Source organism: Elephas maximus, chromosome 8 (assembly GCF_024166365.1).
Source record: "Elephas maximus indicus isolate mEleMax1 chromosome 8, mEleMax1 primary haplotype, whole genome shotgun sequence".
Classification (NCBI taxonomy): Eukaryota; Metazoa; Chordata; class Mammalia; order Proboscidea; family Elephantidae; genus Elephas; species Elephas maximus.
The window spans coordinates 65,061,656-65,079,249 of NC_064826.1; the positions used below are offsets into that span (position 1 = coordinate 65,061,656).

Consider the following 17,594-nt stretch of genomic DNA (forward strand, 5'->3'; position numbering starts at 1 on the left):
CTATAACACTTTAAGAAGAAGAGCAGGAGTCTTTAGGGAGCCAAACATTTTTTTAGATAGAAAACAAAAGATTTCTTTTTAAGAAAGTGATAAATCGGACTTCCTTGAAAGAGATAATTAAGGAAATGAAAAAGCAAGCCACAGACTAGGAGAAGCTAAAATAAACAAGTGTATGTATGTATATTATATATAGATAAGATAAGAATATGTATCCAGAATATATAAAGAAACCTTACAACTCAATAATAAAAAGTCAGACAACCCAATTTGTAAAAATGGGCAAAAGACTCAAAAAGATATTTCACAGAAGAAAATATATAAATGGCCAATAGCACATAAAATGATACTCAGCATGGTTAATCATCAATGCATTGCCAATTAAAGCCATAATTATAATAATATATAATTAATAATTATAATTATTAAAAAAGTAAGATTTGATGAGTATGTGGAACAACTGTAACTCATGCACTGCTCATGAGACTATAAGAGGGCACAACTGCTTTGAAAAATAATTGGTAATTTAAAAAAAATTTAAACATACACTTACCATATGACTTATTAATCCTACTCTTATTTATCTAAGAGAAATGAAAACTTATGTCTAAATACATGTACAAGATTATTCATAGTAGCTTTATTTATGATATCCAGAACTGAACCCAAATATCCATCCGTAGAAGAATAGATAAACCTAATGTGATATATCCAATACAATGAAGCACTGTTCAGCAATAAAAAGAAACAAATTATTGAGAGTTGCAACATGACTAGATCTCAAAAACATTATTATGAGTGAACGAAGCCAGACACTGTACATTTCCGTTTATGTGATACTGTGGAATAGACAAATCTAATATGTATTGACAGAAAGTATATTAGTGGTTTCCTGGGCCTCAGGGTGAGGATAATTTACTGGGAAAAGGAATAAGGGAATATTTGGATTGATGGAAATGTTCTGTATCTTGATTGATATGATGATTATACGTTTGTCAGACTTACTGAGCTGTGCATTTGAAATAGATGTATTTTATTGTACATAAATTATACTTCAATAAAGATGAAAAATTGTAGCACTTATAAATTCTACTAATACTTAATGCCCAAAGGTAAATAACTTAAATGATAAATGAACGTCTAAGCATAATTTGAAAAGTAAGTCCTGTTTGAAAGTATATAAAAATATTTCTAAACTTTAAAAATTTTGAGCTTTTATACATTTCTATAGAGAATTTTTTTTTTTTTTTTATAGAGAATACTGTAGGGTTGCTATGAGTCAGAATCGACCATACGGCAATGGGTTTGGTTTGGTTTTATAGAGAATACTGGAGTATTTAATTTAAAATTATGCTTAAATACAGCAGCATATTATAAGAAGAAAAAAATCAAGTAAAGAATTAGAAGGTTAAACTCACATTTAAAATAATGATGTGATATTTAGAAACTATCTTAGAGACATTTTCATTTTCAATATAATAGAACCATATATTATTATGAAAAGATGTTAAAAAGTGAATATTAACTTGCTGAACAAAACATGTTTTGTTGATGAGATTATATCATAACTGTTGCTTGCCGTCAGTAAATGTCTTCTCTGGTTTTTGTCTTTAGAATTTTTTCTTATGAGAATGAATATCAACAGATATTTTCCTTTTCTCCTTTATTTCTAGAAGCCTCACCCTTCCCTCTTTCTCTAGAAGGAGATTTGAATTAGTTCAGCACCTCTTATTATTTTAGTTTTCCATTTTAAAAGCAAAATTAAAAAAATAGTATTTCTGTTTACCCTTCGTTTTCTCATTTTTCTCCAAAGTTATAATAACAAAAAATTCAGTGCCCCTCCATTTATTTACTCAGCTAAGTTATGCTGCACTTTAAAATGTTTTTGAAGCAGTTTTTCATTATAAAGACTACATTTTTAGTTTGCTTTCATTTGTAAGGTATCAAAAATGTGTAAAGTACTTTAGAATGGATTACATCTGTTATACCTTCTCCCAGTGATAATTCTTAAGATATTTTTATGGTCTTTTACTTTTTCTCTTTCTTTTTCCTTATGGGCTGTGTCCTCAAAAATTGGTTTAATTGCTCAGCTAACCTTTTCTTCTACCCAGGCATGTCATGTGAAGTATATAGGTGATATTATTTTGTTGAAGCTTCATGTACCCTGCTGAGATATTAAGCTTGATTACTTTTCTGAGCACTCATTTTTGCTGGAGAGTCTAACTGTATTAGTTCTCTTTAACCTTTCTACAGATTTGTTATTGGGCGGGAAAGACCAGGACAAGTGAGTGAGGTTGCCCAGTTGATAAGCCAGACCCTGGAACAAGAAAGGCGCCAAAGAGAGCTGCTTGAGCAGCACTATGCCCAGTACGATGCTGACGATGATGAGGTAAGTAGAACTTACATATGTTCTTTTTGCTGCAGTTCTTTTCACTGTATTTCCTGCTTTATAAGACTCTCTACTGTATGAAAAGTGTGACAGGTTCTTTGTAGATCTGCAAGGAGGATCTGTCTGCCTTCAGGTAAAACTGAATTCCACAGAAAAGAAATATTATTTGTGTTTGATATTAATTATGAATCAAAATAATGGTACCCTATTTACAATATGAAGACTTTGGAATCACATATCACATAAGTCTTTTGTCACGCTGATATAAAGAAATTCGTAGGCATACACAAAGAGGTAAAAATAAAATGTGAGTAACAGTTGTCTTTAAGTGTTGGGATTAGGTGATTTTCTTCCCCTGCTTTATATGTTTTCCAATTCTCTACAAAAAGCATGTAATGCTTTTCTTCAAAACATCAGTAAACATCTTAAGCGAAAAACATACATCCACACACACATTCACAGAAAAGTACCAAAAATTGCTAAATGTTTCCAAGAATTTTTTTTTCTCCCAGGAAGAGAAAGTTCTTTGGATCTGCTTACTGTGATTTGTGCTAACATAAAGCAGAACAAAGCTTTTCCACTAGCACATGTTCTGTAGAGTATATACATATTGGAATAATTTTGCATCCTGTTCTCTGTAGAAGATCAAGTAAATGAATGAAGCTAACCCCCAAGTGAAAACGGCTCTCTGGAACCCTTGTATGTTGTAATATAATACAGATGCTGGTTTATTTCTAATGTGAATGCCAAATATACATGGATATAATGGAACAACATGTTTTATTATAAACATGTTTAAACATACACGTTTCATATTGGCATGTCAAAAAATCCATCAACAATTTAGTTGTAGTTAGTTTTAGTATTTCATACTTCATAAACATAATAAATATTCAAGTAAAACAAATACTCTTCTCTATACAAGCTTATATAAGCATAGTACAACTTCATATGTTGAGCCCCTACTGATCTGAATATATTATTTTCTAGAACTTTTTTGATTTATAGCTAGGGCATAGTGGAGATTAATAAACAGACATCCAAACATTTCCCACATATTTTCGGCTTGAAATGTTTTAACCCAAAAAGGTATTAAGGTTTCATGTTTTTTTTTTTTTTAGTATAAGAATGCATTCTCCATTTTTTATAGTAAAAAATGAGAAGTGTCAGATTTATTTTTGATTCAGGAGTTTGAAAACCCCTTTATGTGAATGAATTAGTCTCTTAGAATTCTAATTATCTGACATAATTTTTCACTTGAAAAATTCATTTAAATGGCAAATATTTTCGCACTATACTGATATATATGAAAATACCTTGTCTTAAATTCTGGAACTATAAAAGAAGCTGTTTTCTCAAATATTTGAACTTACACTGTTACCTAATTTTTAATTGTCGGCAGTAGTATTTTGTATTTTATCAGAGACACTGAGTTGCTTTCACTGCAAACCCATTTTAATACTGTAGAACCAATCTGTGCAGATTTGTTTTTTGAAAGCCGCATATACCTCCTCATTGTGCTAGGAAGATTCTGGATCTGAGCTTGAGGGTGGTATGGTGACATCAAATGGTGGAAAGTGAGGCGGCCAAGCTTTCTAGCCTGTGTTCCTCGGTGTCCTTGGATGTAAAGTACAGGGATGGGCTTGCCTCTCTAAATTCCTTCTAGCTCCTAACATTCCATGAGCCTGCAAGAAGGCATCAGGTCTAGCAAGGAGAGAAGGAAATTAAGATAAATTGTTCAGGCTCCCCAAGTGAAAATTTTAGATAACGTACTTCCTCCAGTTATTCTGAGGAATTGATTCCATTTATCTCTAAAAGTTTTCAACTCAAACAACTAAAATCTTTTCCCCCTTTTAGAATCTTTTCTAATTTAAAAATTTGAGTAAATGGAAGCTGAATATTTGCCACCCAGCATTTATACTTAGTAGCACATCACAGGACAAGTGGAAGATTGCCTGTGGGATTTTTGTCGACATGTTTCTCTAAGGAAAGCAGAGTTGATTGCCACCTGAGGGGATATTTTCCAGGGGTGAGGAGAGTAAATAAATACTGAGGACCAGGTACTTGGCAAGGCGCCTTTCCTACATGATCTTAGTTCATCTGTATAGCTACCAGAAGAGATTTTTTTTTTTTTCCTAGAAATGCAGAAACTGAGGCTTTCCCTAGTGATAGCTAGTGTTGGAAAACTTAGAATTGGAATAATAGGGTCTCTAAAGAGCCTGGACTCTTCACCACACACTGTACTGTTTTTGAATGGAGTGGACATACTCTCCTGATGGGTCTGGCTGTATTCAGGCACACACTGAATAAACTGGGTAACAAGAAATGTTGGAAGGAGACTTCCTGTTTTGGGTGCTGGAACCTCTTATAATGCTTAGTTTCTGTATTTCTAATAATAGAGGAATCAGAATATTCGGCAAATCATTTTTTTCTAGGTAGCAGTCTATAAATACCATCTTTATAGTGCTTAAAGGGAAAAATAATTGAGTAAACAAATATTCTACCAAAAACATTAGTGTTTAGCTTTAAGTAAAATGGTTTATTTTTTCTGCAAGCTGAAGAAGTTGGGTGCTTGCCAGTATGTTTCAAGTAACCCTAGCTTTCCTGAAAAGGTCAAGGAGCCTTTTCCTTTGTATCTATCTTTCATCCTCCCCTCAACTTGTGTTTTCTCCGTTTCTTGCCTCACCAAAACATTCTAACTAAAACATGCCCACGTAAAATCAGCCATTATTTTTTTGTGTGTAGGAGAAATGAAAGCTGTACAGATAATGAAAATTCACTTCTGTGTAAAGGCTTCAGTGTGTCTACTTGATTCTTTACTAATGCTACCAAATATTATTAAACTGGTTCATTGAAATGTTACATTCCTTTTCTCTATTTACTTTTTCTCTGTTAATGAAAAATAAAATATCCAAGATGCTAAAGGAAATGAGAAGAGCCAGGCTTGGATATCCAGTGGATAAATGGTCCTTGAATAACTGAGTTAATTTCATATGTAATTGAACGGCTTATTGATTTATAAATCTTTGTTAGAACAAATCCTGAATATATATAGTCAATCACTTGGTTTCTCCCTTTTCTTATAATTTATAGAATCAGCTTGTGATTTCAAAATTAGAATCATTTTTTATTTGACAATGTCCCCTGTAACATTTCCTGGACCAGCCAGAAAAAGCCAGAAACACCTTTAATTAGATGCAGAGCAACCAAGTTCATCTAACTAATATCTAGAGCCAGCATTTAGATCAACATTGTCTGGTGAAGGATAGATGGCCTCTACTTTTGATCATGTCATCCAAGGTTGATTCAAACTTGGAACTTGTCACATCCACAGAGTAAACTTGCTTGCTTGAATTGGCTGGGGAAAACATTTTAATGTGAGAAATAGATCCCTGAGTTATAAAACTAAGATGGTCCTCTATTAGAACCATATTTAGGAATAAGAGCACCTCATCATGTACTGCATAGATATATGAGTGTGTGTGTGTGTGTGTGTATAAAATATGTTTTAATGTTTTAGGAAATGATTATAAGTCATATACCAAAAAATTTAAATCTGTAATAATCTATAAACCCTATTTAAATTTCTGCTTTTTTTCTTCAAATATTTAAACTGAAAGAGTTTAAAATAAGCACAAAGCCGAATCAGTTTTAATTTACCTTCATTTTCCAGTTCCCCTCTGCTGAACATTCTGATATAAAAAAAAAAAAAAAAGAAAAGTTGAAGTGGCTTTGCTTAAATCCTAGTGAATAAAAGGTGGGATCCTATAAAAAAGAAAGAGGTGTAAATTTGAAGAATTAAAAAAAATTAAAAAAATATATGAATATATCTGTGATTGGTAGTATCATTTCTGAAGAAAGAGATGTAAATTTGAAGAATTAAAAAAATTTAAATATATATCTGAATATATCTGATTAGTGGTGTCATTTCTGGATTTAATAGAATTATTGTTTCTCTCTTTCTTTGTTTCCTTCTTTCTTCCTAAACAATCTGAAAGGTAACCATGGAGGATTTGAATATCCCCCTCAGACAGTCACCACTATCTCATGAAATTCTAGGGGTATGGTAAATTTTTCCACAAGATTTTAATTTTCAATAACAAATTTAATATTCCATCCTATTTCACAATTATCAGTGTTTAGCCTTGTAGTGGTGGGATGAGGTAATTCTGGTATATATTTTGTGGAGTGTGGGACGTGTTGTGTAGTTTGGGTATCTGTTTCTATCAAAGAGCATTATGTAATTTGAAATGCTCTGAGCTCAGACTGTAAATGAAGTATGAACTGGTACAGGACCAATTTTTAAAATGAGGAAGTAGATATCATCATTCTAATTAAAATGAACTATTTTACATGCACTTTTAAAATTATATGATAACTTTGTTTCTTTAAATATTCTTTTAAAACATAAACTTTATTACATTTTAAAGCCTTAGACTATAGTTGGTATTTTAAAGCCTCTTTAGGCAGTAGTTCATAACAACGTTAATCATTACTCCAGAATCTGAAGCCGCTCTCTGTAAAATATAATTTAATCTGTCTTTCCTAATTTGTTTTCATTACTGAAAATTAATGTAATATCATGACAATATTAGCTTATTTTTTAGAATTTTTGAACTGTCGAATACAATTTAGAGCAGCTTCCTACATGGATATGGATTTTTATTGCTTGTATTAGTGTATGATAATTAGAGGCAGAGATATGAAAGCTATGGTTTATACAAGTATTAAAAAGTTTATAAGGATATGATTTTCATGTGAAAAGCATTAAAGGGATAACATTAAATTTGACTCATGCTGTTTGCTGTTCCTGGTTGGCAACAGTTTGTGCTGGATGAACAAGATATTGCAATTATTATGGATGCCCTTTTAATAATGTGAATTTAATAGTATGAATTGACTTTATGCTGTGTATATAATATGGAGAAACTGAGAGTAGAGGCATTTTTATCAGGCTGTAGCAATATTCTCTTAGTACTCAGCACTGTGTATTACAGCGGGCAGTGGATGGTCGGTGTTTTTTTTTTATCCTTAATCATTAGACTGCTCTCTGTAGGTGGGGGAAAGCCTTCTTTAATTTTTGTTGTCAACCATTTTAGAACACTGTGACTGAATTGCAAGGAGTCTCTGGCAACTACAATAACAATAACAACTGTTTCCTTAAGGTTTGTTTTTTGGAAGAAAATAATGCTGATTTTACCTTCCTGCTTTGTGTGTGAAATTAAATGTTCTATTTGTCTTATTAACTAGCTCTGTGCTCTGAAGAGCTTCTCTAGAGCTGTGTGTTTCATTTGCTGAATATTAATATGGAAATAATTATTCCAAAAAAATAATATTTAATTCTGAAACATAGCACTTATTTTGGGCACTAGTTCTGCAGTTTGATTCACTTCTAATGTTTAACCATGGATGTTTTTAACCCGTAACACTTTAAACTTTTTGCGTTTCAAATTAAAGAGAAAAAATGTATATATCCACACCAGGGCATATATGGTGTTTACATAATACAGTGCACTCAATAACTGATACTGTCTTTAAAATATGGTGGATTCTTTTGATACAAAGTTCTTAATTTTTCAAAATAAAAAGCTTAATGTTAAAAGCCTAATTGCATATATGTTTCAATTATAGCAGTATTTATTCATATGACTTGTATGGTAGACATACCAAAATGTCTAAATAGGCTGTATACTTTAAAAAATAAAATCCTTATTATCTGCCAGCCACAGAGATGGAAGAGCTTAAAAATTGGATCAAGTACGTTTGAAAGGGAGATTGGCTTATGGTGGTTAGATAATCCTGAAGAGTGAAAGAAATTAAAAAACCTTTTAAAATGGCTAATTTTAAAGATAGGACTCCAATTTAACCTGATCTTTAAAATTATTAAATTTAATTGCATTCCTTGGTTTGTGAAACCAAGAATTTGAAGGTGCTTGGAAAGTATTTAAGTGGAGGCCTTATCAGTGGCTGAATTAGCCTAAGTAATGTAATACATATGCACATGGGCCCACACCCCCCTCCCCCCACATACACCATCCCCAGAAAGTGGTCATTTTCCTCTACTTGGAATATCTTTTCTAGGAATGATATTCTTTCTGTGTAGAGACATTATTATATATAACACTGAACACAGACAGGGAGATGGGTAGTGTCAAGGGGAGGTAGGGTTAGGATAGGAATCTTTGCCTAAATGATACCATTTTTTTTTATAGCTCTTTTTCTTTGTTTTATTTTGTTTATCGTGATAGAAGTGATTTGATTGTTTTCCTGTTATTTTCTTTCTTTCCAAGTATAACAGTGTTATATTTACTCATGAGCCAGATTCTAGATACGAAAGGAACTGTATCAAATTCTTTGATGTCATTAAATTCCGCTGAGAGTACAGACTGTATATTCCCTAGAAACCACACTAGAAAAATTCTATAATGATGAACTATAGAGGTTGCAGTGTTAAAAAGATATTCTAGAAACAAATACAAATGACAGTATTTTTCCAGCTTTAAAAACATTTACATTTTATGTTAAATATAACTATTTACCAAAAAGTTCTAAAGTGCTAAAAGACACAACGAAAAATGGATCTTTCTAGCTTTGGAACCACAAATTTAATTTTTGTGAATGATGGGAACTGCCATGGTTTCTGCACATCCTTGCTTTTTCTGTTTTCTCTACCTTGAATGCTTTCCCTGTACTGGCCCTTGTACGGTCACTCAACTTGTTCATCTTTCAGGGCTCTCTTTAGGCTTCATCTCCTCCACAGAACTTCCTTGGACCCTCTCAGCTGGGCTAGGTGCCTCTTTTTTTATGCTTCATTAGCAACAGGTATTTCTCTTTCTATCATTGTTTACCCATTACTTTCCCCCACTAGCATGTAATATCTTCAATGACAGGTTTCAATAACTTCTTGATTTTTAAAATATCCAGAGATGAGCACAGAACTGGGCCAATTAGAGGAGGCCAAGAAATTGAACTGAATTTAATCACACAGAAGAGATTAAGGTGAGAACGGGAGAACCCAAAAACCAGGAGAGTAGAGTTAAATTAGGGAATGAAATTTAGTCAGGAGCATAATCTGAGGAAGTGAGGGAAGAATGGTATAGAATGTTGTTGATTCTGACTCATCGCAACCCTATGTGCAGCGGAATGAAACATTTTCTAGTCCTGTGCTATCCTCACAATCATTGCTGTGCTTGAGCCCATTGTTGCAGCCACTGTGTTAATCTGCCTCATTGAGGATCTTCTTCTCTTTCACTGACCTTCTGCTTTATCAAGCGTGGTCTTCTTCTCCAAGGACTGGTCCCTCCTGATAACATGTCCAAAGTAGGTGATATGGAGTCTTTCCATCCTCGCTTCTAAGAAGCGTTATAGCTGTACTTCTTCCAAGACAGATTTTTTTTTTTTTTTTTTCCTGGTAGTCTGTAAGTTCTTCACCAACACCATGATTCAAACGCATCAGTTCTTCTTCAGTCTTCCTTATTCACTGTCCAGCTTTTGCATGCATGTGAGGCATGGTATAGAATACAGTAATAAAAAGAATGCCAAACCTAGTAAGACAAGAGATTGGAAATAGGGACAGAACTAAAGGAATAATCTGTTTTTGCCCTTTGGTGCTTTGGGATTTAGCACCTCCCCATGGGCTTTGTCTACCACATTTTAATTGTCTGGGGAGACCATGAAATTTGTAAGAGGATCCTATCTCTATCACATGCACCAAAATCCTCTGAATGTAAAAATCAGAAAAAATGAATATGCATATTTCATTCCTCGAAAACATTTGGGACTTCGGAAATAGCAACTTGATGACTCACATTGACATAACTTCTTTTTAGTTGTAACTGAATAAACCTCTACCATAGAAATAGAAAATTCAAAATGGCCTAAATGAGTTCAAGGTCAATACTGCATAAATAACCATCTTCTTCCCAGTATATTAACTTAGAAACACTTTTCAATCATGGAAATACATTTTCTATCTTAGAAAGTTTCATCATAGTTTTCATGAGTAATAAGTAATAACTAAATGGTGACCTGACCAAGGACTGGTGTGTTAAAGCTATCTTACAGGGAGTTTTCCAGGCCTCTTAAAGCCACTATTAATTTTAAACTGATATTGATGTGGGAAAGGATGGCAAAAACTGTAATTGATTTCTGGAATTCCAGTTCCTGAAGGGATTTGAAAAAATATTTTGTTGTTTTTTTGGTGGAAGTATTCATAGCAAAACAGGTTTCCATTCAACAATTTCTACACATAATGCTCAGTTACATTAGTTACATTCTTCACTTTGTGTCAGCATTCTCATTATTTTCATTCTAGTTGTTCCATTCCCATTAACTTAGTCTCACTGCCCCCAAACTTCTTACCTGTGCTATAGAGCAGCTGTTGTCCATTTAGTCTCATATGGATAACTCTTAAGAGCACAGTTCTCAAGGGTAAAATTCTTTACTTTTTGAGCTAACCTGCTATTTAGTTTAAAGGTGATTTGAGGAGCTAGTTTCTGTTCAAGATTTAACAAGTATCTCAGGGTAACAGTCTTGGGGATGCCTTCAGTCTCAAGGTATCCGTTTAGAATTCTTTGAGAACTTGAAGTTATGTTTCACATTTTTTCACCTTTCTATCAGGATGACTCTATTGTGACCCTGATCAGAACACTTGGTAGTGATAGCAGGGCACCATCTAGTTCTTCTGATCTCAAGATAAAAGAGACTGTGGTTCATGGAGACAGTCCCATGTTCTGGGTCCTACTCTGATTAGTGGATTTTCTTTTTTCTCTTTTGCTTTAGATGAATAGAGACCAATAGCTGTATCTTAGATGGCAGCTCACAAGCTTTTAAGACCCTAGACAGTCACCAAACTAGAATGTAGAATATGAACTTTATGAACTACATTATGTCAGTTGACTGAATTGATACAAGACTATGACCCTAAGTCTCCCTGACGGGATTTTTAAAATTAGTTTATTGAGATAAAATTTACTTAGTGTGTACAGAGTTTTAAAGCAGTCCACAAGACTACCCTCAGACATCAAATGCAAAATTTGGGAGTTGCCAAGACCACCCGCACTTCTGACACCAGTTACAAGTTCAGGCAGAATTACATGTTCTTACACCCTCAGGTTCACTGAAAGGGCTCACTGAAAGCTGTTATACTCATGGTTACAGTATATTACAGTGCGAAAACATAGATTAAAATCAGCCAAGGGAAGACTTGCATGGGGCAAAATCCAGGAAAGTTCCAAACATGGAGCTTCCTGGTATCTTCTCCTAGTGGAGTCACAGACAGCATTAACTCTCTGGGAACGATGTGTGACAATATAGTTGGAGTATTGCTAGCCAGCAAAGATTACCTGAGCCTTGGTGTCCAGACATTTTCTTGTGGCTCTGTCATGTAGACACGGTTGACTACTGACCTGGCCAACCTCAATCTCTAGCCCCTTTGGAAGTCAAGCAGATACTGCATGATGCAAAGGCCTTAACATAAATCACACTGTTGAAGTCTCTGGTGTGGCCCAAGGCCCTCAGGTAAATAGAGATAGTTTTACCAGGCACGTCGATATTCCAAAGACTTAGAAAGTACCTCCCAGGAGCTAAGCACAAAGGTCAGATCTCTCTCTCTTTGAACAGGTTAAATTCTTTACCACACAGTGTGAAATACATACATTTTAGGTATGTAATTTGATAATATTTTTATCATCATATATCTGTATTTCAGATTTTAAAATCAACTTTAATGATGACTAATTTACATGCCATAAAACACACCTATTTTAAATGTCTTTTAGGTTAACAGTTTGACGAATAACTACCACCATAATCAAGATATAGAACATATCCATCACCCCAAAAAGTTACCTTGTGGAACTTTGCAATCATTTTAACCCTAGGCAACCATTTGTTTCTGACAGTATAGATTAAATTTTCCGGTTCTAGAATATTATGTAACTAGAATCATTGAGCATATACTTGTTTCTGTCTGCCTTCTTTCAATCATCATAGTGTCTTTGAGATACAGCCATGTGGAGTAGTATATTCCTTTTTATCCTCAAGTAATACTCCATTTTTGCCTAGCACAATTTGTTTATCCATTTACCAGTTAATGGAAATTTGAATTATTTCCAGTTTTGGACAATTATTTACAAAGCTACTGAGAGGTATTCCATGGTAAGGATGTATCATATTTTGTTTATCACCTACTGCTGGACTCTTGAATTATTTCCAGTTTTTCCTTGTTATAGACATCTAAATACATATCTTTAGATAGAAATATGCTTTCATTAATCTTGGGTAGATACCTAGATGTGGGTCATATGGTAACATGTTTGAGTTTTAAAGAAACTACTAAATGGTTTTTCAAGTGGTTGTACCATTCTCACCAGCAGTGTATGAAAATTCCAGTTTCTTCACTTCTTCACCAACACATGTTAAGGTCTTGTCTTCTTTGTTTTAGATGATCTAATAGGTGTTTAGTATCATCTCATTCTGGTTTCATTTATATTTCCCAAAATTCTGATAATGTTGGACATTATTTTATGTGCTTGCTTGTTATCTGTTAAACTTCAGTGAAGTGTCTATTGTGATCTTTAGCCCATTTTTAAAGTGGAATGTTTATTTTTTTATTTTTGTGTTTTGAAAGTCCTTTATGTATTCTGAGTACAAATCTTTATCAGATATGTGATTTTCAAATATTATATCCCATATAGTTTGTCTTTTCATCCTATTACAGTATCTTTTAAAGAACAGAAGTTTTCAATATTAATGAAGTATAGTTTATTAATTTGTTCATTTATAGGTCATTCTTTTGGTGTGATACCTAAGACATCTTTGCCTAATCCAAAGTCACAAAAGATTATCTCTTATACCCTCTTGTGAAAGTTTTTAACTTTATAGCTAAAAGTTATAAGTTAAAAGATAAAATTTATAACTTTAGCTTTTACATTTAAATCTGTGATCCATTTTGAGTTAAGTGTTATATATGGTATGAATTATGGATCAAGATTCATATCTTGTATAAGGGTATTGATTTTTCTAGTCCCCTCCCATATATGAAAGCGAAAAGGCACTTATAGAAGAATACATACAATATCATTCCATTTATGTTTTAAAATCACATAAAATAAACATTATTTAATTGTACAAAAAATATACCTAATCCTAACTTATCAACTATCTTGTTGTTATCCGACAGTTCGCATTTACAACAATAGTAAAAAATCTACTTTCCAGCTGTTTTGCACATTAACAAGGCAGAAGGCGTGGCAGTACCTACTGTCAGTCTCCCCTCCCTCGAGTAGGATCTCTGGGTGGCCTCCAGGAAGCTAGGGTACAATGCCCTGCACCCTCTGTTCCTTCCTGTCAGAGGCATCGCCCTGCTGCATAGGGCTGGCCTGGCCTCCTCCATGGCCACAGCCTGCAGGTGAACACGCAGGCAGCATCAAGCCAGCAGGCGTCTGTTCTGGGTTCCCAGTGTCTATACAGCCTGAGGTCCTATAGCTCAAAATTGCTGTGGGGTGGGAAGGGAGGAAAGAAAGAGACATTGGAGAGGGTGTTTGGAAGAAATGGATGTGAGTTTGATGATATCCCGACATAATCCGACATCCCACAGGGCCCGAAGCCTCTGCCTCAGTGGGTCAGGGTGTATGGCCAGACACCCAGCACCCTTGCAGGAACCCTGAGCTTTTTAACTCACTAGGCCAGAAGGCAAAGCAAGCTCTGGGATCATGAATGCAGGCCTTAGAGGAGTAGAAGTGGAGTGCTGGGGGCAGCTCCAGGAAGGAAGCTCTGACCCAGCACAGTAGGAAGGTGACGTGGTTAAGCTATAGGTCCTTCAGTCACACAGCCCAGCTTTATCTAGTCTCCTCCAGACCTCCTTCCCCGCATAGAAATAATCAATAACTGGACTCATTACAGTGATGAGCACATGAGTAAATCTTAGCTGTTATTATTTCTATGATCACGTTTTCTTAATTAAAAAAAAATTGGACAAATGGATGATCTGAAAACAGAAAAAAAAAAAAAAAATCCTCCATTTTCAGATAATCCGGATTTCACATAAAGTCCTGTTCTTTGGAACCTAACTGTGTTGATAAGTGAGGAGTGGGTAGTATAGTAAAACTAAACAAAAACAAAGAATTTTTGATATTTAAAATTTGTGCCGTAGATAAGTGGAGAAATGTTGGACTTTTCAGTAAATGTTTTTGGGGCATTTAGATCTCCATTAGGAACAATGATGAATTTGAACCTTCATCCCAATCAATACCCAAAACTCCAATCCACGTGGATTGACGACTTAAAAGTGAAACACCAACTATAAAAATTTAAAAGACAGTTTGGAAGAAAAGTTTTTTAAATGAGACCTTTAAGAAAGCAAAATCATAAAACAAAGAACTGAAAAAATAGACTACATTAAAATGTAGAACTTCTGTTCATCAAAAGACTACCTTAAAGAAAGTGAAAAGACAAACCAAGAACTGGAGAAATATTTGAAAAATATCTGGAAGAAAATTATATAAAAAGTATTTGTATTAGCCAATAAGAAAAGACAGTATACGGGTAATTGCATGTCACAGGAGAGGAAACCTGAGTGCTAATGAACATATGAAAAGATGCTCAACCATGCTAGCAATGTAGAAATGAAAATTTAAATCCAAAGATGGAATCGATTTAAATCAGATAGTAGTAAGTTTTGGTGAGTATGTGGAACAAGAGGAGATATCTGTGTTCTGCACATAGGAATATAAATTGGCCCAACCATTTTGCAAAACAATGTGGCATTAATCTAGTATAAAGTTGACTTAATAATTTTATTTCTTGTTAAAGACCTTAGTAAAACTCTGCTGTATATGAGCCGTAAGACATGTTTACTATTATTCTTATAACAGAAAAAACTTTAATGGAAATCCTCATCAACAAGAGAATGGTAAATATAGTATATTCATACAATGAAATGATATACAGAAGTAAAAGTGAATGAATTCCAGCTATCCACAACAAGTAGCTGAATCACAGGAACACATTGTTACAGAAGAATACAAAAAAAAAAAAAAAAAAACCATTGCCATCGAGTGAATTCTGACTCATAGTGTCTTAGTCATCTAGTGCTGCCATAACAGAAACATCACAAGTAGATGGCTTTAACAAAGAGAAGTTCATTCCCTCAGTCCAGTAGGCTAGAAGTCTGAATTCAGGGTGCCAGCTCCAGGGGAATGCTTTCTCTCTCTCTGTCAGCTCTGGGGGAAGGTCCTTGTCAGCAGTCTTCCCTTCGTCTGGGAGCATCTCAATGCAGGAACTTCAGGTCCAAAGGACATGCTTTGCTCCTGACACTGCTTTCTTGGTGGTATGATGTTCCCATGTCTCTCTTCCTGCTTCTCTCTTTATACCTCAAAAGAGATTGGCTTAAGACACTACCTAATCTTGCAGACCTCATCAATATAACTGCAGCTAATCTATCTTATTACATCATAGTGATAGGATTTAGAACACATCGGGAAATCACATCAGATGATAAAATGGTAGATAGTCATACAGTCATACAGAGGAATCATGACCTAGCCAAGTTGACAGATATTTTTTGGGGACACAATTCAATCCATGACACATAGCGACCCTATAGGACAGAGTAGAACTGCCTGATAGGGTTTCCAAGGACAGCCTGGTGGATTTGAACTGCTAGCCTTTTGATCAGCACTTTTGATTAACCACTATGCCACCACGGTTTCCACAGAAGAATACATTCAATATGATTCCATTTATATAAAGTTTAAAATCATATAAAAACAAACTATGTAGTTACCCAGTAAAACTATGTAGTTAGTTATCCAAAAATATAGTAAAACTAAAGAAAAAAAAGAATGATAATATAATTCAGCACAATTGCTTCTGAAAGATAAGTGACTAGCAGGGGATCAAGAAGGAACGCATAGAGGGCTGTAATTGAAATGTATCGGTATTGTTTCTTTCCTTGAACTAAGTTGTTAATTCATTGGCAGTTATTATACCAATATTCATTATATTTTCTACATATTTCTTAAGTATTCTTTTGTATCGACTCAACATTTAATAAAATTCTAATAGCTACCATTTGAAATCCCCTGTAATATGCAAATATATAGATATAAAATGATTATGACATAGCTCCTGCTCTCTGTGAACTTATAAAATGGCTTAAGATTCTCTTTTGCAAACTTGCCCCAACATGAGAATTGCTTGTTACTTTTTTAAAAATATAGATTTCTCCAACCAGGCTCAGACCTACTGAATCAAAATATGCGCTATAGGGGACCTAGGGCTGCTGGAGTTGGTAGAAAGGAGTTAGACACAATCAGAGCTGGAGTGTTAGAGTATAAAGATGCCAGGAAAACTGAAGTAAAGACCTTTGAGTCCTATATTAAAGACACTTTGTAAGAAGGAATTAATCTGTAGATTAATGATAATCCATAGAGATGCCATTGATGGCATTTTTGTTGGTTTTAATTTTTTTTTGTACTATAAATTCTGTAACTATAATTTCTTGTTCTATTTGATGATCTCTTAGCATTTTCCCAGTTATATTCGTCATTGTTTTAATAGAAACATGCCATATTTTCCAAGATTTACTTAGTTGTATAATTACAGAATTATTAAAATAATAGTAATGCATGCTTCTTCGGTTACTGTAGTTGTTCTCTTCTGCAGATTAAAAATTCAGGGAAGTACAAATCTCTCAGTCTCTTCCCACAGTTCTGCTGGCATCAGAATAAGTGCTTCATTGTTTCCTTGGCAAAGAAAATGAAATGCAAGGAAGGCTGCCAATTTGAAATTACAGTGTGACATTTGAATTACAGAGGTCTGCTTTGGCCTGTTGACTGTTTAGTTCTAGATCTCAGTGGGAAAAGTAGTTATCACTGATTCTTTCCTCATATAAAATATATTTATGAGGAACTTAAAAACAATGACATTTATCTCTTAGTTAGTAAGTAGGTAACATTTATTAAAAGGAATTAGGAATAGTTAGTCATGGAAAAATATATTTTATATTCTCAAGAAGCCTGCTGTTTAGCTGTGGGAACAATATACATGACAAAGAATTTAAATAATTTTCAAGGTAGCCCATCAAAAGGTCAGATAATCATCGTGTAAAAGAAACAGAGAATGAGTTTTGAGGTTTGTGGTTCCAATTTTTCTTTCTTTCTAAGTTTTTTTGTTGTTGCTTTTCTCCTGTAACACAAGAAAAGCT

General features: G+C 34.1%; 1 protein-coding gene across 11 annotated transcripts in view; it reads left to right on the top strand.

Annotated features, from left to right (window-relative positions):
• PPP1R9A (protein phosphatase 1 regulatory subunit 9A) overlaps positions 1–17,594 on the top strand; it is a 364,328-nt gene that overhangs the window by 248,087 nt on the left and 98,647 nt on the right. For 8 of the 11 annotated variants that reach the window (XM_049894806.1, XM_049894804.1, XM_049894811.1 and 5 more), the window contains 2 exons: positions 2,251–2,386; positions 7,486–7,551. In XM_049894806.1, coding sequence (XP_049750763.1) covers positions 2,251–2,386; positions 7,486–7,551 — 202 coding nt within the window. The remainder of the gene's footprint in view (positions 1–2,250; positions 2,387–7,485; positions 7,552–17,594) is intronic. The other 3 variants (XM_049894812.1, XM_049894813.1, XM_049894815.1) reach the window with 1 other exon arrangement.